A 24,999-nucleotide genomic window follows, 5' to 3' on the forward strand; every position below is an offset into this window, starting at 1 on the left:
GAAGAACAGTGTCAGCCTTGACTGAAAAAACAAAACAAGACATTTACCAGGCTCATTTTAAGAATACAGAAATGGTGTGTAGTCTTTATTTTCAATAAAGATGGAAGAGGAGTTATTTAATTTAACATATAATATATATTTTAAAGCATGTTTAAGTAATGTTTGAACTGAACATTAATTGTTTTGTGATGTCTGTGGTCTGGCTATGGAGACCCATTTTAATTTACCTTTCCATTGTATTCCTAAATGTTTTGGATTGATATGCATAACTTTCTATCTAGAGAATACACTTTTTTAATACACATTAAACCCGTATCTAGTAGAAAATAAATGAAACATGAATGCTAATGAATATGTTTGTAATGTCTGTCCTTATTTAAGATTTTTTGTTTTTATAATTATGAATGTTCATCCTTTTTTTGTATGTTGATTTAAATCTCATTGCACTGTTTTGAATCTCTTATCTAATAATTGTTATGCTTGTTTTTCAGCTCTCCTGGTGTTTGTTTACTTGTTTGTGTCTATTTATCATACAATTCGGAGGAAATTGAATTTCTCAAACATCAAATGTTAGGTTATTTTCCCCAAGCACACAATTCCAGACGTAGAAGACACCTTCACCACATTTCATATTCTTTCCCATGGGGGACGCATTTCGTTTTTTAAACTATTATTAAGCAGACCCAAGTCAGTTTTCACTGTTTTCATCACCATAGAAACATGTAGAAAAGGTGAAGTCTGCTAACATGTTTAACTGCATACTTTCAAAATACACGACAAACTATGACCAGGCAATAAGGTTATATTCTTTTAATAAAAACTTTGGTATCAATAACATTCTGTCCAATAAAAATAACCATGGGACCATTAGTGATGTCATGAGTCACACCAGCGGCTCAGCATCTGTTTCTCCAGATGTTCAGCATGTGATGCAGGTTCATCACATTACCATGAAGACATAAATGCCATTTCAATGCAGAAAAACAATTTCCTCGTGCACTTAAAAGATGAAATGTTTATGCTTAAACACTTAATTGAATTATTTCTTAACGTGTGACAAGGAAAATAACATGTCAGTGCAACAGACAACCGAAATAAATTAGATTACAATCTTAATTTTTGTGATTTGTTTATGCGTTGTATGTTCAGATATGTGCAATGTTTGTTTCACCAGGTTGTAAGAGGAATTTCCCCCCAGGGACAATGAATGGCTAATTCTTATGCTCAGAAAATCTAAATTTGACATTTTTTATCACAGCTTTTGGTTAACTGTGCAACTTTTACAGGGGTAGATGTGAAGATCAAGAAAAAGGCAGATGTCAGTGCCTCCATATTCTCTGTAATAACAAAATGAGGAATGGCTATGGATGGAAAACCGTAAAATCAAATCAGTAGCTTGAGGCAACATGATAATATAATGACCAATACTAAACAGAATCTATGTCAATCATCAACCACTTGCCCCCCTTCACTACATGTGCCCACCAATTAGGTTGTGTCCTTTTCTCAGGGAAAGGATGCACAGCAGCCACAATACCCCTGGGAAATACAGGACAGAGTCTTTAGAGGAGGGACAGACACCATCTCTGGCCACACCTCCTCAAAGCTCATCTTTAAGCTTTGCTTCTTCTTCATCCATTTCTGAAAGTGCCTCCTCCATTTCATCCTTTGTGTCTTCTTCCTCATCAAGGTCTTCATCTTCCTCGTCTTCAGCATCCTCTTCATCACCTTCGGTTTCTTGTTCTTTGGTCTTCTCCTCCTCTTCCTTTCGTTTCAGGTCGTCTTGCTCCTGTTTCATTTTCCTCTCTGGTTCCTGTGGAAAATGTTTGGATAGTCAAAAATAATGTATCTTTGTTCTTCTCAGTATATCATCAACTTATGTTGTACAAATGAGAATATACGTCTTTAAAAGAATACCAGCATACCTTTGTCGCACCCCATGTCTCGTTGGTAATGTCTTCTGCTTCCTTCACATCGTCGGTGATCAAGAAGTTGTCAAAGATGGTACCAGATTTCACCTGAGATAAACATTTGCATTTGTTACACTGTAGCTTAACAATGCTATGGCAATATTAATACTAGTCATTATGTTTTTCTCTCTCACCTGCCAAAGATCAAGACCTAACACAGAAATCTTATCAAACTTGTAGATGTTTGAATCAGCACTGTATTCAGGATTGTCAATCTCAGGATGCACCCAGGCTCCTTTGTAGTCGGGGTTGTCGATCTGTTTGGGTTTCCATTCTCCCTGCAAAACAGAAAATATTTACGAGGCTGCACATACCTTAGCAGAGTAAATTATGAACAAAAAACATCAGCTAACCTTGTACTCTTGGTTAGGGATCATGGCTGGCTCCCACTCTCCATCCATATCTACGTCCCAGTCTTCGGGCTTTTTAGCGTCAGGGTCTGGAATGTTCTCAGGTTTGTCCCACTCCTAAAGAAGAAAATAAAAATAAAAAAATTAGTTAAATTAACAGAGTTGTGAATGTAAATGTACATTTGTTTTAAAGCACAGGACTACTGTGAAAATCTAGGATAGAAACAAATTGAAAAAACGCAACTCTTCCAATTGAAATTTCCCAACAACGTTTCCATCAGTGCAAAGCAAAACAAGGGTAAATGCTATGCTTTATGTATAACTTTATTACTTAAATATATTTATAAGGTTATTCACCTCAGGCTTGGCGTCTTCAGCATCGTCAACCTTGGCACGATCATCCCAGTCCTCTGGCTTCTTAGCTTCAGGATCCTTGATTTTCTTAGCAGGCAATAAGTCCCAGTCCTCTTCCAGGCTGCCAGATTCTACCTTCTCATTATCAATCTTTACCTCATAGGTCTGATCTGGATTCAGGATCAACGTGTACATGTGGGTCAGCTCATCATCCTAGAAAAAAGTGTTTTGAATTACACCATTGATGCAGAAGAAGAAAATATATTTTATTTTCCAAAAGATTTTTTAACAGCCAGACTTACCTTGCACTTAATCTCTTTCTTGATGAGGTGATTCTTGCCCTTGTAATTGAAGATGACGTGTACTTTCTTGGTGCTGTACCCACAGATATCAGGGCCTGTGTGAAATAAATGTAATTACTAGATGTTCCAAATTCTGAAAGTGTAACCATTAAGTTATAATTCTTTATTATCATGAACATCATCACTTACCAAACATGATGTAGTATGAGGAATCTCCATGCATTGCAGTCTGCTCCAAGTCAGAAGGAAAGACCTTCACATAACCACCACCACAGTCAATCTTCTGCTCATGCTTCACAGTAAACTGAATGACTAAAGGCTTGTCCTCATTGCTGAAAGGCTCAAAACGGGCAGAGGTGGCATAGAAGCGAGCATCCTGGCTTGTTTGCAAACCTGAAAAAAAGAGTGCAAAAATAATGAATTAACAGGACAAAGGCAAAATAGGTTCTCTATGGCTAACAATGTTGGAACTGTACTATAAGATGAAAACACTAAAGTAACAAAACATAGACCTGAGAAGTGTTTTTTTAATATTAGAAGTGTGAGATAATTCCAAGGCTGGTCTGAGAAGGCAGTAATGTCATGATTACCTCAAGCATTAAAGCTGTTGAATCAGGTTAATTGGAACATTTTCAATATCAAAATCGTATTACCTTTGTCTTTCTCAGCATCTCCATAGAAGTTGCCAGCTGTTAGTTTCCACTCTCCATAGTCAGTTTTGTGTTTGGAGTTTACCCAGCGACTTCTCCATTCATCTGCACAGAAAAAGACAAGTAAGAATACCACGTTTTGAACACTTGCGACACCTCTTTCTTTTACATGAAGCTACTTCCTGCTTGCAACAAAGCTAGTAACTAAGGTGTCATTAGTAAAGGGTTAATATCAAAGATGGAAGAAGTACTCTGATCTTGAACTTCAGTAAAAGTAGAGCTACCACAGAATATGAATACTTTATTAAAAGTAAAAGTCCTGCATTCAAAATGTTACTCAATTAAAAGTAAAAAAGTATTAGCATCAAAATATACACAAAGTACCAGAAGTAAAAGTATTCATTATACAGATTGGACCATTTCAGAATAATATATCATATGATTTGATTAATATTATTAATTTGCAGCTACCTTTAATAACTGTGCTTGTGAATGTTACTCCAGGTGTAACTAAAGTCCTTTTTAAGTGTTGTTTATATGTCACATTATGATTCCAAATCTGCAAAGTAACTAAAGGCATTTAAAAAAATGTAGTGGAGTAAAAGTACACTATGTATACTACTGAATTGTAGTAGGGTAGATAGAATTACAAATTAGCAAAACATTTAAATGCTCAAGTAAAGTTAAAGTCTCTCAAATTATATTAAGTGTATTAATACAAGTGTACAGTACTTGAGTAAATGCACTTAGTTACTTTACACCTCTGGTTATAACGTTTTCTAGCTTTGGGGCCTTGCTAAAGTTAGCAAGCTGCCAACCAATCTTGAGTTATGAAATAGAGAGGTTCGTTTTTTACACTAAATCACAGATTAAACGGTACAAGAACAAGCTTTCAATAGAAACACACGATGAGATGTGTGACAAAATGACGGCTAACAGCTTTGCTAACACGCAATGAATAATCCCCATGCAGTTAGCGTTCAAGATTCAAATGCCAAACTTACCACCGTCGAGAAACTCCTCCCGAAAGTAGATCTTTGCATGTACACAGTACACTGCTAATATTACCGCAACTACACCCAAGACTTGCATTTTCCCACCTCTGATCAACTTTTCACTACCGACAACGTCCTTGCTGAGTATTGAAAACCCTGTAGAGAAGGAAGAGAGGAGAATATTTTAGAGTCGCTCCAGTGAACAGATGTCTGCCTGCTATTGGATAACAAGATGGTGTATCTGGACCAATAACAGTGGACCACGAAACATATGTCCTCTCCAGAGCCTGATCCAGGATCAGCGGTTCTCATTTCGACGTTGTCATTATACCAACAGTCCTGCAGAGGGTACCAGATATTAATGTAGAAACTAAAGTGGTCACCACATGACCAGAGGAGGAAGTAATTATTAGTGATGGCAAAATGAAGCTTTGAATGAAGCGTCGAACCACTTGGACAATTGTGTCGGAAATAGGTTCATTTCTCGAAGCTTCAGTTACAGCGACCTCTCCTGGCGAAGTGCAAGGCTGCAGTGGGTTTAACGTATCTTTGCCTTGAAAAATATTCGATGCACACACTCACACTAAGACTGAATATCATGTTCTATTTGCAATTAAAGATTGATAATTGTGTGTATTGGGTTATTGAGAAGAGACTAGAGAGTGCTAGACATGTTTTTGGGCCTTTTATCAGTTATTAAAGTTGAAAAGCAATGATTAAAATACGTCCATTCCGGGATTTGAGCCAGCTGCGCGCAGGACATCGCCGCATTCGGGCCGCCGGCTGTACCCACTGGGCTATCTATTGCTTGAAATATTGAACTGTTTTTATATTACTGATAATTGTCTTTTTGTTCACAACTTCTCCACATTTCGAAGTGTTTCCCGAGCCAGAACGACCTATCTTTCTTCCTGGCTTGCTCTATAATGATATCAAATGCAATACCAACAACAACTCAACAGCAACAACGCAAACTACGACAACAACCCACACATTGTGCATTGTTTAGAGCGGTCATAAAGTGTTGAAGCACTCAAGTTTGAAACTGTTTCAACCTGTCAGAATCGAGACGAGGCAGTGCATTGAATCGCGTGAATGGACCGTGAACCAGTCAAGTGATTCATTCAGGAAATGAAGCAGTTGCTGCTTCGGACGTCACATGTCACGTGATTTGAAGCAGTTGCTGCTTCGGACGTCATATGTCACGTGATTTGAAGCAAGCTTCGAAGCACTGCTTCTATGGAATAGGAAGTCCAGGGTTGAAGCTCCGTTCGAAGCTTCAGTGTCAAACTGCCATCACTAGTAATTATCTCTAAAGTTGGTAGACTGCCCGTGAGCCCCTCAGCCCTCCCATAGTACTCACAGGTGCGCAGACTAACTTTGCCTCCCGCAGCAGCTCAGCTGCAGTCAGAGCAGAGAGGAGACAGCCACACTCTCCCGCGTCGAGACAGCTTCAGTCACTTAATCACCTCGTCCACTGTGTGTGTGCCTCTCTGTGACAAGCTAAACATCCACGTAGGTCATCATGTCACAGTCTAAACTGTATTCACAAAAGTACAGAAAGGAGTGGGAATCAAACCCTGAGTTTAAAGGATGGTTGAAGCCATTTATTGGAGATGACACACGGCATACTATACTGCCTTTATTGTAAGGGAGATTTCTACTAAAAACTACTAAAACTAAAACTTCTACTTTTTCGAATAGAGACATTTCTGATCTACTGTCGTCTGGATTTACTCTGGTGGTTTCAAGTTTTGATCCTTGAAGGGGGTGGAACGTTTTTTCCCGCGATTACATGATATGCAAATTAGGCGATGACGTCATTTAGGGACTTCTGGCGACCTTTCGGACAGCCAATAGCTACTTTCCTTGGAGTTGGCAACACTGGACTGTTCATCGTTGTTTGTTTGCATGCGTTCATGCTGTTAAAGCGTCTCAAACAAGACTATAACATATAAACAAAAATATTAGAGCCATGTCTGAAAAAAATACACGAACAAGCATAATACAATGTTTATCTCTTAAAAGTAAGAATAAACATATAAACATAAACATATAAATAAATAAATCATAAACATCACCACTCAATTTAAAATTAGTTAGAAACGTTCAGATTAAAATTACCGTTACTGGTTTGTTTCCCCACGTCATATCAAGCACTCTAACGGCTAGTGCGCGTGCCATCTTTTTAAACAGTTACCGTTAGAAAACACAAAGAGATAACGGCTGGATTTGGATGATAACTTCATTGTCAACGACACCACCAATGAGTCTTCCCTGGAAGAAACAGAAACAGCACTCAAAGAAAAATGAAGCCAACGCGCAGCTATATTTGTATCGGATTACTGAGTTTTGGTAAGTGTAGACAATATGTTAAATATTGTTAGCAACGTTGACAAGAGGTACGATATGTTAGCTAACAGCAAACTGTCTGACTTGCTAACGGTAGCGTTGATGTTAGCTAGCAAACGCTTACTGTATGTTTTAAATGTATTCATTACAGTTTTAAGTTTAGCATAAAGTTAATACCGTCATGACCGAAAGAACGAGATCGCGGATACAAGCGGCCGAGATGGGTTTTCTCCGCAGGGTGGCTGGTGTCTCCCTTAGGGATAAGGTGAGAAGTTCGGTCATCAGGGAGGGACTCGGAGTTGAGCCGCTCCTCCTTCGCGTCGAAAGGAGCCAGTTGAGGTGGTTCGGGCACCTAGTTAGGATGCCACCTGGGCGCCTCCCTAGGGAGGTGTTCCAGGCACGTCAAGCTGGGAAGAGACCAAGGGGTAGACCTAGGACCAGGTGGAGGGATTATATCTCTTCGCTGGCCTGGGAGCGCCTTGGGATCCCCCAGTCAGAGCTGGTTGATGTCGCCAGGGAAAAGAAAGTTTGGGGCTCTCTGCTGGAACTGCTACCCCCGCGACCCGGCCACGGATAAGCGGGAGAAGATGGATGGATGGATGTATAAAGTTAATAAACTAGCCAGTTAAGAATCATTTAGTAACATAAACTGTATGTTTTCAACAATGGTAGGCCTTTAAACCCACAACGATACACAAACGTTGGTCTAGTAGTTTAGTTGACCGTTGACCTGGTTTTTTCTTCTTTTTTTCTCCTTTATTCAAGAAAATATATATCTACATCAAAGATGTATATTCACACAAAAATATTGACATCAGGGGTACACAGGTATTTATACAGAGTAAAACAAGAAAATACAAAATCATTTTACTGATAAAAATACACAAATACATTTGACTTGGATTAACGGTATTTCTTTGGGGCTTCATCAAGTCACTTTGTATAACTTTGCTATGTCTATTCAACAAACTACAGTTCATGTCCACGATAATTAAGCGTTTGTTGGTATTGTGGTGATTGACATTATTCACCCACGGATCTATGGGTTGGGGTATTGTTCCGCACGGACATTTGAGTGAGCCGGACTTCCTGTTTCCGCCGGTCTTCGCTTCCCGGGCTGCTTCTCAGGTCGACTATTTTCATTTCCTCGCTCCTCGGTCCTCGGTCTCACCGGAAGTTGATTTGCCTGCGCCATCTTGAGTACCGTCCCATGGCTCTTATTTCTGCCGGAGGACCGAGGATCGAGGATCGAGGAGCGATCATGGAGGAGCGATAACCGAGGAACCACCAGACCATCCTCCGATGAAATCCTCAGATACTCACCCCGCCCCCTTACTGTGTATCGCTCACTGATTGGACGAGGCATGCACTGATCTGATGCTTCTTGACATGAGAGCAGTTTCCCAGCGGAGTGAAGAAAATACATGAACCTCACGGGAGTCACTCCTCAGTCTATACCATGTTTTGTTTCAATTCATGTATTATTTAGTTACAAATATGTGATATATCTGAACAACAAAGTGGTCAAAAATCATTTTATTTATTTTTTGGAAACATTTTCATGATCACTTTTTTCGTTTTACATTTTCATTTATTGTCATTTCCATTCAGTCAGTCATTAAGTGCTATTTAAAATGTTAATTTGCTACATATCCACACAAACAAACAAAGTGTGCAATCCAATGAATGTTAATCTAACTGGGTTTTGATAGATAACATATCTCTTTTCCTTCTCTCAATTATTTTATTTCTATTGTGCACTCTAATCAATATTAATCAAACTATTGTTCGTTTAAATACATTTTAAGAATGGCGTTTATCTTTTTTGAGAATGACTTCTTATTTTATTTCATGTATTTGGATCTACAACAGATGATACTAATGTTTATGTCAGTAAATGTGTACTAACAGAGGCGGGGGTGTTTGTGGAAATAACGGGGACAGAGCTGCTGCCAGACGAACAGCTGTGCAGCGTCATCACAAACGGACGTCGCTTCACGTGACGCTCCGGAGGAAAGGACGTTCCATTGCTCTGATAACTCATTTCCCTGCTTCTCGTGGTTTCCTTGCGTCCCTCCATGCTTCCCTGGTGGGAGGGACTAAACGCAGGGAAACGACGCAAGTGAGGGAAACAAGGATTTCATTTAATCGACCTGAGAAGCAGCCCCGGTGTCAGTACCAGATATGTTCGGGCTACCAGATATGTTCGGGTGTATTTCCGTCGCATCCGTCTTCCGTCATATCCGTCATATACTCACCTCCCTCTGCTCCCAGCGCTCTGCTGCCACACACCGGCCGTCTGCGGAACTGCAGCCGGAGGAACTCGGGACAGCTTGTTATGTGTGGGGTGCTATGGTGGGGTCCCATGTACTTGTGCACATAAATAATGTTTCTAATTATTTACAATTAAAACAAATATATATTCTGCGTTACTTTAGCCAACACTTTTATAAGGCCACTAGATTAGATAATTACGAAATGTGTAGATAGAATACATATCTTTCAGGTTGTTATTTTGTCATTATGTTTAATGTTTTATTTACCTTTTAGTATTTTTATATAGTATCTGAACTTTGGAGAGGAGTTGGGAGACACACGACACATCAAATCACATCTACAGATCAAGGCGAAGCGAATGGATGTACTTCCATACTCCTAGCGTGAAAATGTGTGTGAAAACGTGTGCAAAGTCTCCGAAAATCCTAAAAATAAGCTCATATTTGAATTCATCATAAAAAAAACACATCATTCAGTAAAAACAAGGCCCCACTGATCATCTACTCTCTGAGACGATTCCAGGGATGTCTGGCTTGATTTTCGACCACCAGGGAAAGTGGACAAAAGTGCCCGAGATCAGCCTCTTAATTTACCCAGGGCTTAGTGCTTGGCTTTGGGCATGACAATTCAGGAAACTCCCCTGAGTATTTTATTAAATATCTGAACTTTGGAGAGGAGTTGGGGGACACACGACACATCAAATCACATCTACAGATCAAGACGAAGCTAGTGGAAGTACTCCTAGCGTGTGAAAATGTTTGTGAAAAACGTGTGCAAAGTCTCCGAAAACGGAGCAGTGGCTGTGAAGCTAGCTTTGCGGCTAGCGGTTAGTTGTTATTGTTTGAAGTTGTTGCTATGGAAACAACATGACGGAGAAAACATTTAATATCTTCTACATATAATAACGGACAAAGTAAAGAATGAAGTGTAGGCTATGCCTGTTTGAAGTTGTTGCTAAGGAAACAACATGACGGAGAACAAGTATAATCTTCTACATATAATAACGGACAAAGTAAAGAATGAAGTGTCGGCTATGTTTAAATGTTCGGAATTTGACCGTGATGGCCCTCTTGAGTTGCCGTAAAATATGACGAATATGACGGATGACGGATGCGACGGAAATACACCCGAACATATCTGGTAGCCCGAACATATCTGGTACTGACACCGGGCATGAAGTTGTTTACAAGTGTGTTCAGATGCTAAATAAAAGTAGAGTTTGTAACTTTGATACCCCGCCTCCGACTCCCGTCTCTCGGCACTACATTGGTGACCCCGACGTGATTGGGGAGCTTGTGTGGTGATTTACATTATTCACCCACGGATCTATGGGTTGGGGTATTGTTCCGCACGGACATTTGAGTGAGCCGGACTTCCTGTTTCCGCCGGTCTTCGCTTCCCGGGCATGAAGTTGTTTACAAGTGTGTTCAGATGCTAAATAAAAGTAGAGCTTGTAACTTTGATACCCCGACTCCCGGCACTACATTGGTGACCCCGACATAAGTCTTGTTGAAGGATCCGAGACTGAACCGAGCATGGCAAGTAACGCCGTTTTTTTTCAAACTGCCGGAGTTTTGGGAGACATCTGCAGCTGCATGGTTCGCTCAGGCGGGGGCTCACCCCCAAAACACACCAGGAGCGTCTGCGTCGCGTTACGGCCGCGCCGCGGCGGTCGTAAGGATCGCGGCCACTCTAGTCAATGGGTGCTATTTCACCACACGCGCCGCGTTACGGCTCAGACGCGTCCCAGAAGCGGCTCGGCGCAGCGCTTCTCTAAAATTAGGATGAATCCTATTTTTGCCGCGGCGCAGCCGTAAGGTAAACTCCTCCCCCCACCCCCCGTAGTCTTTCAAGTAGGAGAATACATGCCAGCGTTCTCCTCCGGTTTACAGGCACTGTAAATGATATATATAGAATAATTATGATGATGAATGCATATTTTTTTACCACTAAAATACAGCAACACATCTTTGATTCATGTCGTTTATAACTGGAATATTACAATTATTATTAACTGTGTCTGTAGTCTACAACACAACAAAATAGGAAATAACAACAATAAACACGATTTAAACAGACACAAACATAAACCATTTAACTACGTATAGCCTACTTACTTGTAGAAGTACAAATGTCCAGGAAATATTCCAAAATCAACAACAACTGCGAGGCTGCACACACGACGCTCCGCTTCCGCAACGTTTTGAAACGCGTCTGGTGTGTGTTGATGCAGGAGGAGGTCGCAGCGTGGCGCAGCCGCAACGTAACGCGGCGCAGACGCTCCTGGTGTGTTTTGGGGGTCAGTTCGCCCTCCGCGGAGTGACTGACGACGCAGCATGCTATTTTCACGTCGTTTCGGCGCTGGGGAGCTCCACTGCGACCCGGACGGTGGGCTTTATTACATCTCCTCCTGCCCAGGATAAATATGCAGCGTTCAAGGCTTTCCTGCTAAAGACTTTCGAGCTGTCACGGTCGGAACGGGCCCGACGCCTGCTCGCTATTCATAGCCTGGGGGACAACAAGCCTTCTGACCACATGGAGATGATGCTCAGCCTGCTGGGTACGGAAGAACCTCATTTTTTGTTCATAGAACTGTTTCTTCGGCACATGCCGCCGCATGTACAGACAGCGCTCGCTAACACGGCTATTACTGAGCCCCGTGCTTTGGCCGAAGAAGCTGACCGGTTCTTCCTGGCAACCCAGCGTTTTCCCCCGGAGGTGCTGGCCCCGACATGCAGCGGCACCTTCCCTGGTACAGGCATGCTACCTAGCAGAAGCTCCGGGGCCGACGTCAGCAACTCCAGCCCTGGCCTGTGCTATTAGCGAAAGCGAAGATGTGCCGTCCTCCCTGCACCTACACGGTAACGGGAAACGCCAAGGCCTGCGCTCGGTAGTGGCCGCGAGCGTGGGCACATCCAACCGGCTCCTGTTCATCAGGGACACCCTCTCTGGTCGCAGACTCCTTTGTGACACAGGAGTCCAGCGGAGCGTCCTGCCGGCTACCGTGGAGGACGCTGCCGGTGGAGGCCACGGCCCACCTTTAACGTCCGCTAACGACACCCCTATTCGCACCTATGGCACAAAGACAGTGGACCTGTGCTTCGAGGGTCAGCGGTTTAAGTGGGATTTCGTCACGGTTGACATCTCCTTCGCTCTCCTCGGCGCAGACTTCCTGTGCGCTCATGGACTGCTGGTGGACGTCAAGAACAGCCGCCTGGTGGACGCACTGACCCGCGGCAAGGCGTCATTCAGCGGGCTCTCCAGCTCACTCTCACAGGTCGACAAGTTCCAGCACCTTCTCAGTGAGTTTCCCGACTTGACGCAGCCCACCTTTTCCGCTGCCACTACCAAACATGGGGTAGAGCACCACATTGACACTGTCTACGCTAGGGCCCGGCGGCTCAACCCTGACATGCTGGCAGTCGCCAAGTCGGAGTTCGTCAACATGGAGCGTCTGGGCATCATCCGCCGCTCAGACAGCCCTTGGGCTTCGCCGCTTCACATGGTCCCTAAATCAGCCGGAGGCTGGCGACCGTGTGGTGACTAATGACGCCACTACGCCAGACCGCTACCCGGTCCCTCACATCCAGGACTTCTCTGCACACCTGGCGGGCAAGCTGGTTTTCTCCAAGGTGGCCGAGCCGTGGTCCGCCCGACAGCAACGCCAGCTTTCGTACATCTCCGAGTACACCACGGACATACGACACATCGCTGGCAAGGCTAACGTGGTTGCGGACTGCCTCTCCAGAGCGGTCATCGGAGCTGTGCAGCTGGGCCTCGATTACCTCCGCATGGGCGCTGACCAGGCCTCTGACCATGGGGTCCAGACCCTCAAGGCCTCGGTCACGGGATTACGCCTGGAGGAGGTCACGGTCGGTGACTCTGGCGCAAAGCTGTCGTGTGACGTCTCCACGGGCCAGCCTCGACCGCTGGTCCCTGCGGACTGGCGTCGACCCGTTTTTGAGGCGATTTACAATCTTTCCCACCCCGGTAGGAAGCCGGCCGTGAAGTTGTTGTCGCAGAAGTTCATGTGGCAGGGGCTTAAGAAGGACGTGAGGTCCTGGGTCGACTCGTGCGTGGCCTGTCAACGGGCCAAAGTCCACCGCCATACTAGGGCCCCTTTTGAACTTTTTGCGGTTCCTGAGAGGAGGTTTGACCTTGTCAATGTCGACCTCGTAGGTCCGCTTCCCCCCTCTCACGGTTTCACCTACCTGTTTAAAATGGTGGACAGGACGACCCGCTGGCCCGAGGCCGTTCCCCTCGCCTCGACATCAGCTTCCGACGTCGCCCGTGCTTTCATCGGCACGTGGGTGGCGCGCTTCGGGACCCCGTCTGACCTCTCCTCTGACCGCGGTTCTCAGTTCACCTCGGAGCTGTGGAACGCTGTTGCTGTGGGTTTGGGGGTCAAGCTGCACCGCACCACCGCATATCACCCCCAGGCTAACGGATTGTGTGAGCGGTTTCACCGGTCCATGAAGGCGTCACTGCGTGCCGGCTTGATAGACGGCAACTGGGTGGATAAGCTCCCGTGGGTTATGCTCGGCCTCAGGTGTGCCCCCAAAGAAGACCTGCAGTCCTCGTCGGCGGAGCTCGTCTATGGTCAGACGCTACGGGTCCCCGGGGAATTCATTCCCACCGCCACTGTGCCCTGGTCTGCAGCCGGGCAGCGCTCCTCCCTGCTGGAGACCGCCGGGACATTCACGCCCGTCCCCACGTCGCAGCACAGCAACCCAGCTTTCCGGGTGTCCCCCGGATTACGGTCGGCAGATTTCGTTTTTATTCGCCACGACGCCCACCGCGGTCCCCTGCGGCCCCCTTACGACGGTCCGTTCAGGGTCATATGTCACGGGGACAAGAGCCTGGTGGTGGAGGTTGGTGGCAGGCCTGAGACTCTGTCCGTTGATCGGATTAAGCCTGCTCACGTGGACATTTCCAGGCCGTTGGAGTTGGCTCTGACCCCACGTCGGGGCCGCCCTCCCATGGCCCGCCCCCTGTGGGGATGCCCTCGCCCTCGTTGGCGCCCCTGCCCTCGCCTGCGGCCCCGCCCTCCTCGGCCCTGTGGTCCGTACGCGCCGGGGTCGGGTGGTACTTCCTCCCAGGCACAAGGATTTTGACTATGGGTGAATACTGGTGGGGGCTTGTGTGGTGATTGACATTATTTACCCACGGATCTATGGGTTGGGGTATTGTTCCGCACGGACATTTGAGTGAGCTGGACTTCCTGTTTCCGCCGGTCTTCGCTTCCCGGGCATGAAGTTGTTTACAAGTGTGTTCAGATGCTAAATAAAAGTAGAGCTTGTAACTTTGATACCCCGCCTCCGACTCCCGTCTCTCGGCACTACAGTATACAGTTATGTTGTGTTTCTTTTGCTCATTACAGAGAATATGCAGAAAAACTACGTTATTCAACAGTGAAATAAATAATATTGCCTGAGCCCTCAAAGATGGATACACCTGATTCAAAGGCAAACAAGCATGAATCTCAGGTACATGTCCTTACAAAATATAAGTGAACACATTTGTTGTACTAGTTCAGTATGGCACAGCGTTTTTTCCAAGTGTTGAAATACCATTGCTTCTATTTACAACCTTTGTTTTCTACAGGCCAAATACATGCAGGCTAGAGAGGAGAGAAAAAAGCTCCTCACCCCTTCACACAAGTACATGATTGACATCCTGGCCAACGGTCTGTTCTTGAAGCCAACAGCAGTAGAGGAATTTATTTTAGATTGTTCACCTGTGAGTTATTCCATTGGTGACAACTTTTTTTCCGTTAGATAATACTAGGTATGTCACACCATACATAAAGTAGTTGATACCAATACCAGCAGTGTCTCTCCTTGACTTATAAGAGAAGTTTACATTTCGTAGATGTTTTTATTTACGACGAAATTGAAAGTGTGTTTTTGGTTAAATGTCCTTATTGCCTATTTAACTCAGCCATTTCATTAAAAGTTTAAAATAATTTAATTTTTTCGTCTTGCCAAATAGCTGGATGATTTTGATGATTTCTTCGCCAAAGGAGGTCGTAAGGCCATTTCCTTTGTGTATCAAATGTCGGAAGTTCCAGGAATAGGTAGGCATAATTGTATTGCATAGTTGATTGTATTTGTCCCTGTACTTAAATATTACATTTTAGTACAGAATCTTTATAAATTGTCCAGATTAATTTGAGATTTTAATCAAAAAACCATTTGACCATTTAATTTCAGAGTGTGGACGCTCATATACTGGCACTACCAAAAAGGGAAAAATATTGAGGCTGTTTTTAGCCAATCTGTCTCAGACATGCCTGACAGGTATTTGCTGCTCTTTCACACGGACCAGAGTCGACATTCCTGTGAATTCAGAAAACATACGTGAGGTAAGACAGTCTGTTTTGTGTAAAGTAGTGTTTTTCTGGATATTGTTTGTGTGTAAAATGTAAAGATTTCATTTTTACACTGCAAATCGGTAAGATTAGCAACCCCAGTTCAGTTATTTTAATTGCCTTTTTTTCCCTTTTGGATTTTGTGAAGAGATGGATGATATTATCTTCATGTTTTGTAGGAGATCTTCTTTTCAATGGTCGATGCCAGAGAGGGCCTTCTAAAAGGAACAAGAAATGCCTTCAATTTTCTGTTACCAGCTCTCGATGCAGGACAAAACTGGGGTGTCTTAGATAAATCAAGACATGGTGAAAAAATTAAAAGTAACTTCAAATACTCCATGAAGTTTTGCCTTAGGTCTTTAGATGGTAAGTTGTTATTTGATTTAAGTTGGCATTTGCACTTTTTTTTTAAGTCTTCAAGTTTTGATTATAATACATTATAAGCAGCAACACCACACCACACCAACAGTCTTTACCATATTGTTCCGCCAGTCATATTTAATTTCTTTAGAATGGTCAATCTTTGCTTTATCTGTTAACCATTATATTGGTGTAACCCAATAATGGTGGTGATTAAGTGAATTTGATGATCTTTTACTTTTTTGCTTGTTTGTACCCCAGACATCCAGATGAGCAATGAGAGTATTGTTCACCTTTATAAAGTCACTGACATTGACTTCTCTAAGTTGGTCTCCGTTGAAGACATGAAGGTTGCAGCTGCTAACTTTGACATGGTGCATAGACTGGAAGAAATTCTCATGCAATGGTATAAGCAAATGGAGAAGGTAGGTTTTTTTACGATCTTTAAAAATACATCCTTTACCACTTACCCAGTATCAAGCATCAGTTAACTGCCAAGGCAAAGCATATTACTCACAAAATTAATCTTATTGTACATGAATTACTGCGTGTGGAAAATACTCTGTAATTATTCTCTATATCCATCCTCGTCAGGTCCTGATAGAAACTGATCAGTTAAGGAAAGGGGTTGATTCTGCAGGCCCGTTGAGTGAGTTAGAACACTGGAAAAAAATGTCTTTAAGGTTCAACTCCATCATCAATCACATCAAGGGTCCAGAGTGTAAGGCGGTGGTGATGGTGCTCCATATCAGCCACTCCAAGACTATGAAGGTATGGACGCTTAAGTGTAGAAAGTCAACATAGTAATACAGAGTTATTGTGCATATATTTTCCAATCTTTTTTAAGACATGTCTTATGTGTTTTTAATTAAACCTGAGAACATAATTTCAAGTGAAAAGAGTTTTTATTTGAAACAAGAATCGGTAGGCGTAAATTGCATCTTTAACTTGTCTTTTTGAAGGATTACATTGTATATCAACTTTTTAGATGTGGCGGGAGCTGGATGCCAGGATAACAGATCGAGTAAATGAGGCAAAGGACAATGTCAAATATCTTAACACACTGGAGAAAATCTGTCAACCTCTTTACAATAGTGACCCGGTAGGAACAGTCATTTATAATACATGTCTAAGCAACGTTTGTATTTGTACTTTTTGTATGCTACAATGTACTCATTGTATCTGCACTAAGATGTACAGTAGGGCACAATGTGTGGAGGACCAATGGTTGTTAAAACACTGCATATCAAATGTATTACTTCTTTGTAGAGTGTTGACATTCTACAGGGAGGACTTATTACACCATACGTATTAGAGTGACATAATGACATAAATCGGCATAAAACATATTAAACATTGATTATTACCTTTCACATTACCCATGATATCAATCCTTATTATTTTTTTGACAATAACACACTTAAAACAGTTGACATAGAATTGAATTTTTATTGAACAAGCCAACAATCTCCGGCAGTGGCTCAGTCAGTAGGGGCTTGGACTGGGAGCTGTAGGCTCGCCGGTTCAAGTCCCCGACCAGACCTAAAATATGGAGTGTGGACTGCTACTCGGAGAGGTCCCAGTTCACCTCCTGCCCTGCCGTGGTGCCCTTGAGCAAGGCACCGGACACCCCCCCTCACTCCCATTGCTCCCCGGGCGCTGTACAATAGCTGCCCACTGCTACTATTACTAGACTCCTGGTACTAGGATGGGTTAAATGCAGAGAACAAATTCCACTGTGTGCTGTGTGCTCTGCATGTGTGACCATTAAATAGGGTTTCATCCGTTTCATCCCTCCCATTCTATTCTATCTCAGATGCAGCCCATGGTTGCAGCAGGTGTTAATAAACCCTAGATACAGTGACCTCTAGTGGATAACTGGTAATAATTAAAGACAGCTTTTATGGTGGACTACACAAAGCTGTGAGTTTTAAAGTAAAGGAGAAATGCATTATTTCCAAACGGGATTAAACTAGTTTTTTACTAAACAAAGTTAATGAAGGAAACTGCTGCATCAAGTTTTTTTAAACGTATGTGTGGCGTCAGTTGCATTTCCAGAAGGAAACAGCAAGTTGTCGTGTGCTGTGCTGAAGCGCAATTATCCTTGCACATTACTGCTGTATATACAGTACTGTATTCACTGTATTTATTATTATCTGTGTATTTATTCTTATTTATACATTTCCCATCTATTTACCTTTATTTTGTACATACTTCTGATAATTGTGTATAACTGACTGTTTTGCACTCTGGTTAGACCCTCCTTAATTTCGTTACACTGTGCTTGCATTTTGTAATGACAATAAAGTAATCTAATCTAAGTGCGACAGATCGTAATAGTCACCTTTCTACTTCTCTTAGAGCCAATGGATTTTTTGGTAATATCAAAAATGTTACAACTTTAACTGGAACTTTAAGAATGTCACATATGAAGGTGATTCGGTACCTAGTAGTTTAATAATATTTGAATTATGTGTGATTTCAGGTCACCATGTTGAAAAGCGTGCCGAACGTCATCAATGCTATTCAAATGATTTACAATGTTTCATTGTACTACAATACCAGAGAAAAGATATCGGCACTGTTCGTAAAAGTAAGTGTTTTGTTTTTAGTCGCAGAACATTTAAGTTGTTTTCAGAAAATGTAAGCATCCGATTTACTTTTTGTTTCTCAAAAAAAACTTCCAGGTTACAAATCAGATGGTTACAGCCTGCAGATCATATATTACTGATAACGGCAAATGTCTAATATGGGACCAAGATGCTGAGGAAATGGTCAAGAAAATGCAGGTGATAATGACACCTACCGCTTTATGGATCATTTTGTGGTGTCATGTAACTTGTGTTAAAATCAGCATGCCACTTTATTTATGCATCTTCTATTTTTGGCAGGACTGCATCTGCCTATTTCAGGAGTATCAGTCATGCTTCCAGAAAGCAAAGAAACAAAATATGGAAAGTCCTGGAAAGAAGCCCTTTGATGTTTCAGAGAGTCAGATCTTTTGCAAGTTTGAGGGCTTCTGCAAGCAGCTTGAAAAGGTGCGGTCCATGCTCACTTTTTAAATTTGAATCCCACTCTAATCACAAGGTCTTGCAAAGTAACCAAGCATTCTCTATTGTAGATCACACAAATAATTACACTGTTCAAGATGTTTGAACCCCTTGGGAAATCAAATATTGAGGGCATTGAGATTCTGGCCAGACAATTCCACACTGTGTCCATGAACCTGAAGAGGAAGCAGTATGACATGTTGACTCCAAGGACCATTGAATTTGAGTCGGATTTCACGAAGTTCATTGCTCAAATTGGCCACATTGAGGTATATTTATATCCTTTTGTGTAATGTAGGTAGCTTCCTTTTTTAAAGTTCATTAAGTATTGTTCCAAATATACAATAGATGGTTTATTTATATTTCGGCTATCCCTTTCTGCAGCATCAGCTTCGGGCATTTATGAGTTCCTGTTTCTTGAACAAATTCTCATCTCAGCAAGCTCTGGTCCTAATACAGCGGTTAGTATATAAATATAATATAAACATTGTTCTGTCTTTTTTTTTTTAACTGTGGATGATTTGGCTTTCTAATCCTAACATTTTAATTCAGTGTTTAATGATTCTTATTATTTGTAGTTTTCAGAGGCTGAATATTCCCTGTCTTGACTCTGAAATCTCCAACCTGTTGGCCCGTATTCTTCAGCACTATTTCTCAGAACTAGAGTTTGCGAAAAAGGTATCCCATTTCCATGCTTCAGTCGACACTGAGAATAATATATAAATGTCAAATTAAAACTTTGACATTTGACATTTTTGTACATTTTCTCTGCAGCTCTATGAAAAACAGAGAGATGACCCACCATTAGCTAGAAACATGCCTCCAGTGGCTGGAAGGATTGGTTGGGTCAAGCATCTCTACCAAAAAATAGAGGAACCCATCACATACATAAAAGTATGGCTTAATTTCTCTCTGAAAAACAACTTAAAAAAATTAGTTATCTACTGAATTGTTTTAATGTTGAAAGCACCTTTTGCCATTAACAGAACAACTCTGACATCCTGTCCAGCCCTGAGGGACAAGATGTGGTGAAAATGTACAACCAAACTGCAGCTGCATTTCTAGAGTTTGAGTCTGTTTACCACAGAGCATGGATGACTGAAGTGTCCAAACTGGATTATAGTAAGTTACCTGGCTATGACTTGATATATTGATACCCTAGATTGCACACAATAGAGTGCCACAGTGACACGTCCTAAAACTAGGACATAAATCTATCGATTAGATTTATGATTAGAAAATTATAAAAGTAGGGTAGACATGTGGAGATTATCCGGCTGAACAAAACGTGATCTGTCTCTTCAATGTGTGTCAACCACAGACCTTATTTCGAGCTATTTTCCAAAAGCCTATGGAGAAATTGCATTGGTTTTTGTCGAAGGAACCGGAAGGTAAAATGCTAACTTACTTCCGGGTTTTAGGAATGCGTCACTGTGGCACTCTCCTTGAACCTTGAATTATTTTCAAATGCCTTCTCCCCCATTCCTCCTTATTACAGTCTTGAATATTACTCTGCTGGTTCGTCACGCAAAGACTGGAAAATTAGTTGTCAACTTCGACCCTAAAGTCACCGAGGTCATACGGGAGGCTAACTGTTTGATGAAGATGGGAATGGAGGTTCCGAAGCAGGCTTTGAATCTGGTAAAGTTTGAAAGCAAACTCAACTCCGACCACCTCCGACTGCAGGTAAATTATAACGACATTTAAAACATTTTAACAGATGGACTGGAAGCTTTATTAAAAATTACTTTTTTGTGTGTTTGTTGTTTTTCTATAGACCATTTTGACAGATTATGAGGCGACCATTCAGAGCATTCCTGCAGAGTTAGTCAACCTGATGACTTCAAAAATAAAACATGTAAGCAGTTTGTAAACACAGTTAATTTTTTAAGTAGAACATTTACCTTAATACAAAATAAATCGAATTGGTAAAGAGAGACTTGTATCAAATATAATGTTATGATGATAAATTAAACATAAATACTTCAACTTCTATGTCCCACAGGTCAGTGCAAACAAACCCTTTCAGTGCTTCTTGTTTAGTTCCTTATACACTAAAACACTAGTGCGTTATGTGAGAAATTGTATAAAAAGCCAAATGTAAAGCTTGCTACAGGCAATATTCATAGGTGTGGAACTAGCTTTATCACATTTTTATTATCATGTCATTTGTGCCTTAAAAAGGTACTGTTGTGTTATTTATAGAACGCTTTCACAGTTTCTAATTATTTACCTGTTCTGTTTTGGTGAAATGCAAGGTGGAATCTGTGCTTCGCTACGGCTCGGTGATGCTCACCTGGTCGTCCTTTCTCCTGGACAAGTTCTTCGAAAATGTGGACGCTGCTTTGTTTGAGCTTAAACATCTCGTAAAGAATGTATGTTGCTGAAGAAACGCTCTTTCCAAATGTTAGCTATCTTTATTTGTCACATATGGATAGCATTGCAATCGCCAGTCAGCAACCCTTTTCACACTTCTATCCCTCAGGTATTCATGAAGCTGCTATTGCTTTAGAGGAATATTTCTATATGTTTCCTTTCCTGTTTTCCAGGTGCAGGATGTCTGTAAGATACACATTGATGATGTCCTTAGAGACATCTCAGAGACTGTGATGATAGAGCTCCCTGAAGACCATGCATCTTCAGTGCAGCACTTGATGGACCTCAATGAGGTATTTATTCATCTTCAAAATTATTACATGAATATTGAATATTGAATTTCCTTATTTTTCGCTGAATATTGTTATAATAATGTTGAGTTCAACATGTATTTCTGCTGCCCTATGTGGCCTTAACAAAGGTTTAGTTTTTTATCTGCAATACATAGAGAGGCGAAGTCCCGCCCATCTACTTCCGACTCATAAGACCTTATTTCGGAAAAATAATGTATTGAAGTCAATGGGGAGAGAAAACATATCTTTCGATCCTGTTTGAATTGTGCCATGAATTACACATATGATGTTTGTGAATCTTAAAAAATAATTTCCACGTCAAAAAAGTCACAGTTTGTCGTACAACTGTTGAAATATAAGACTATTGACTACCATCTCTGCATCCCTGTTAACACAACTCCAACCAGATTCATGGTGGGGGCTGGAGGAATAGAGGTGCAGCATAGACTTGAGCTCTGCAGAGATAGCTGCAGTGAGTGGTTTTGTGTAGACCCACTTCATCCTGGCAGCACGATTGAGTGTAATGTCATCCAGACCACTTGCCTCCTTGGCATCTGCATTATATGTCTGCTCCAGAAGCATGTCAGGAGAGACACCATTGTGGTTGCCATCTGCTCTCCTTCCAACAAATGCACCTGCCATCAGTGCTTCATGTGCTTCAGGGGCTGTCTCTGTCAGTTTCTTCATCTCAGACAAATACAGACGCAAAGACTGCTGCTCATATTTGTAGTGTCCGGCTGCAGTGAGGTAAGGTAGCATTCGTGCTGATTCACAGAAATGTCCTGCCCAGTAACCTTCCCGCTGGTAGTAGATGAACCTGTGGAGAATGTCTGACATCTCCAGAAAACTGCAGAGATTCCTGGAAAAGTAACATCTGTTCTTGTAGGATTGATATCTGTGGACGTGACATCTGGATGATCTCTAACTTCTCAGTAGCAATGGTGTCTTTCTCAAACAACATCTTCACAACATTTTCTACTTGTGACTGCCAGTGTTGTGTTTCTCTGTCTGCTGCACATCCCTCAAATGCTTGCCAGTACAAGGGCCACATGGCCTTACTGAGGATCCTGAGAGCATGCATGCTTTGGTAGTGCTCAGCCTTCTCACCAAACATCTTCTTGGAAGTCCCTTCCTGAAACAGACCAGCTGCAACAAGAATATCCTCTGCACCTGCATCCCTGATGATCTTGCAAACAGCCTTCATGTAGTTATGAGCTTGGTGAAATCCTCCCAGCAGCAGGACTACATTGCAGAACTCATCTCTGTGCTTGTCTTTGATGGCAACTGCGAGTTCATATGTAGCCTGATCGCCAATGATAATGGTATACTTGTCTCCCAGTGCATGTGATGTCTTGATCAGCCATTTCATTTCTTCTTTCAGGACAGCAGGATCAGTTAGAGATGCTGGGATGAGAGGAAGATAGCCAATGATACTGGCCGGTCTGTGTGGGTGGAGGTCTGCACAGAAGGCAGAAAAGCCAGGCAGTCCTGCTTCTGCATCTGGAGGAGCATCCAGCAATTCTGAAGTTGTAGCCATTCTTGCTAGATGCCACATAAGTAACAGGTCTTCAGCTGTGCCATCTGAGGAAGTATCCAGACTCTCTAGCTTCTCAATATGCTCAAGTGACCTGGACCTCTGCCTGTCTTTAGCGGAGACGTGACACATGGGAGCAGGTACTGAGAGAGTCTTCTTTCTGTCTGAGGTAGAAGTGGGGAGTCTGGCACCCTCCTGGACCCGCACAATCTTTTGGTTTTCAATTATGATTGCAGTGGTGGCATTCAAACTCCCACCCTCCAGTGTCTTCTTCTTCCAGTCCAGATTGTCCATGGCAAACACATGGGGGATCTTGCTGTTTTTCATCATGGTCTTTGGGATGTAAACACCATCAGTTTCAACCTGCTGCATGACCTTCTCACTTTGTGCTGTCAGCTGACGCTGCATACGTTCATAACTGATCCCAAGCCCAATCTGTTGTTCATCATAATGAGTGATTTACTACGTGTCTGGTTGAATAAGTGGTAGGTAGTGGCTATGCCCAAAGGTGTTGATACGCCAGATGCTAAGGTAACGCTAATGTAGCGTTAGCATGTTTTTGTTAAGTGCTGATTTAGACGCTTGGTGTTGGAATTGTGTTCCGTTAGGTAAAATGGTTATTATCCTCTATTAGCTGAGTTTCTTCCCGTTAAGTGTGTATGCCACATTAATAGGTTGTTAAATATTAACAAGCCCTGGGATGGTGTTTCTTACAAGATGCTGCGTCTGCCGGGGTACCAGGGGCAATCGCGCTCAAGAGGTTTTAAAGTGTGAATGTCAAGGTGGAATGGTTTTCATCCATACAGCACTGCACAAACAAAAAGATTACACACATGAAACACTTAATCAAATGATAATAAATATATATATATATTGATTAAATGAATAATACTGTACAACTGATTTATAAATTATTAAAGAATTTTTGCTTACAGTAACAGTGCTGGCTAGCTAGCTAGCTTAAAATCCTCTCACTTGCTGGAAAATCTGTAAACATTGAATCAATTCAACTTAGCATCGGCAGCAAAACTTGTGTATATTAATGTAAACCTGATCAAAATAGGATACATTCATTTGCACAAATAATAAAAGGGTATTGAATTGACATTAAGTTGAACTTAATGTCAACTTCCAGATAAGTTTAACTCAGTTTGCCTTGTCTTATAACACATAAAACCTTCAATTAAAGGGTTTTGCAAAGAAAGTGGCGGCCATTTAGAATTTTGCTGACTTTAGCTTTCCAGTCTGTAAACTGAAATATCTGTAAACATTGAATCAATTCAACTTAGCATCGGCAGCAAACCTTGTGTATATTAATGTAAACCCTTCAATATGTTATATAGAAATAATCTTTTAAGTATATTTACCCATTTTGAACACAGCAAACAATCCACAGGACCACAAGTGCATTGCTTGAAATGGATTTCGCTTTGGAGAGACAATAAAGGCACAGCGCCATCTAGTGGCCTTATTGAGAACAGGCTTAACCAAGGCATCACCTGAAAGCTTATTTTCTGCTCTTTCAATAGGTTGGCTCAGTTTGTCTTTACTATGAACTGTCACAGAGATATTCAATCAGAAAGAGAATGATGGCATCTGATCGAGCCAGAATATTTGACTTTTTTTCATACAGGGGTTGCATTGTTTGGACCCACACTGTAGCTTTCCAGTAGCTAGTTGACCGGGTTGTCCACCCAGGTTGTGATCCTTGAAGGTCCTAGATATCATTTCTGGTGGACAACCTTTTACAACATTGCATGTCTGAT

The 24,999-nt window shown here is 42.1% G+C and overlaps 2 protein-coding genes across 2 annotated transcripts in view; one reads left to right on the plus strand and one right to left on the minus strand.

The window, feature by feature from the left end:
* Positions 1-795: 795 nt before the first annotated feature.
* Positions 796-4,871, minus strand: LOC117541486 (calreticulin-like). The gene is made up of 9 exons (XM_034208666.1): positions 4,631-4,871; positions 3,630-3,731; positions 3,166-3,369; positions 2,977-3,071; positions 2,678-2,887; positions 2,324-2,437; positions 2,105-2,248; positions 1,926-2,018; positions 796-1,813 (listed from the first exon to the last, which is right to left on the minus strand). The coding sequence occupies exons 1-9, from the start codon at positions 4,716-4,718 to the stop codon at positions 1,601-1,603; spliced, it is 1,263 nt and encodes a 420-aa protein (XP_034064557.1). The 5' UTR covers positions 4,719-4,871; the 3' UTR covers positions 796-1,600.
* Positions 4,872-14,505: 9,634 nt separating this feature from the next.
* The window catches only part of LOC117541284 (dynein heavy chain 8, axonemal-like), a 46,539-nt gene continuing 36,045 nt past the window's right edge, over positions 14,506-24,999 (plus strand). Inside the window, exons 1-20 of the mRNA XM_034208479.1 lie at positions 14,506-14,736; positions 14,855-14,989; positions 15,242-15,326; positions 15,463-15,614; positions 15,800-15,986; positions 16,242-16,405; positions 16,575-16,751; positions 16,969-17,082; positions 18,466-18,573; positions 18,668-18,769; positions 18,872-19,018; positions 19,102-19,299; positions 19,415-19,491; positions 19,609-19,708; positions 19,805-19,924; positions 20,017-20,152; positions 20,529-20,716; positions 20,808-20,888; positions 21,289-21,405; positions 21,580-21,699. Coding sequence (XP_034064370.1) covers positions 14,695-14,736; positions 14,855-14,989; positions 15,242-15,326; positions 15,463-15,614; positions 15,800-15,986; positions 16,242-16,405; positions 16,575-16,751; positions 16,969-17,082; positions 18,466-18,573; positions 18,668-18,769; positions 18,872-19,018; positions 19,102-19,299; positions 19,415-19,491; positions 19,609-19,708; positions 19,805-19,924; positions 20,017-20,152; positions 20,529-20,716; positions 20,808-20,888; positions 21,289-21,405; positions 21,580-21,699 — 2,550 coding nt within the window. The 5' untranslated portion in view covers positions 14,506-14,694. The remainder of the gene's footprint in view (positions 14,737-14,854; positions 14,990-15,241; positions 15,327-15,462; positions 15,615-15,799; positions 15,987-16,241; positions 16,406-16,574; positions 16,752-16,968; positions 17,083-18,465; positions 18,574-18,667; positions 18,770-18,871; positions 19,019-19,101; positions 19,300-19,414; positions 19,492-19,608; positions 19,709-19,804; positions 19,925-20,016; positions 20,153-20,528; positions 20,717-20,807; positions 20,889-21,288; positions 21,406-21,579; positions 21,700-24,999) is intronic.

Source organism: Gymnodraco acuticeps, unplaced genomic scaffold, assembly GCF_902827175.1.
Source record: "Gymnodraco acuticeps unplaced genomic scaffold, fGymAcu1.1, whole genome shotgun sequence".
Taxonomy (NCBI): Eukaryota; Metazoa; Chordata; class Actinopteri; order Perciformes; family Bathydraconidae; genus Gymnodraco; species Gymnodraco acuticeps.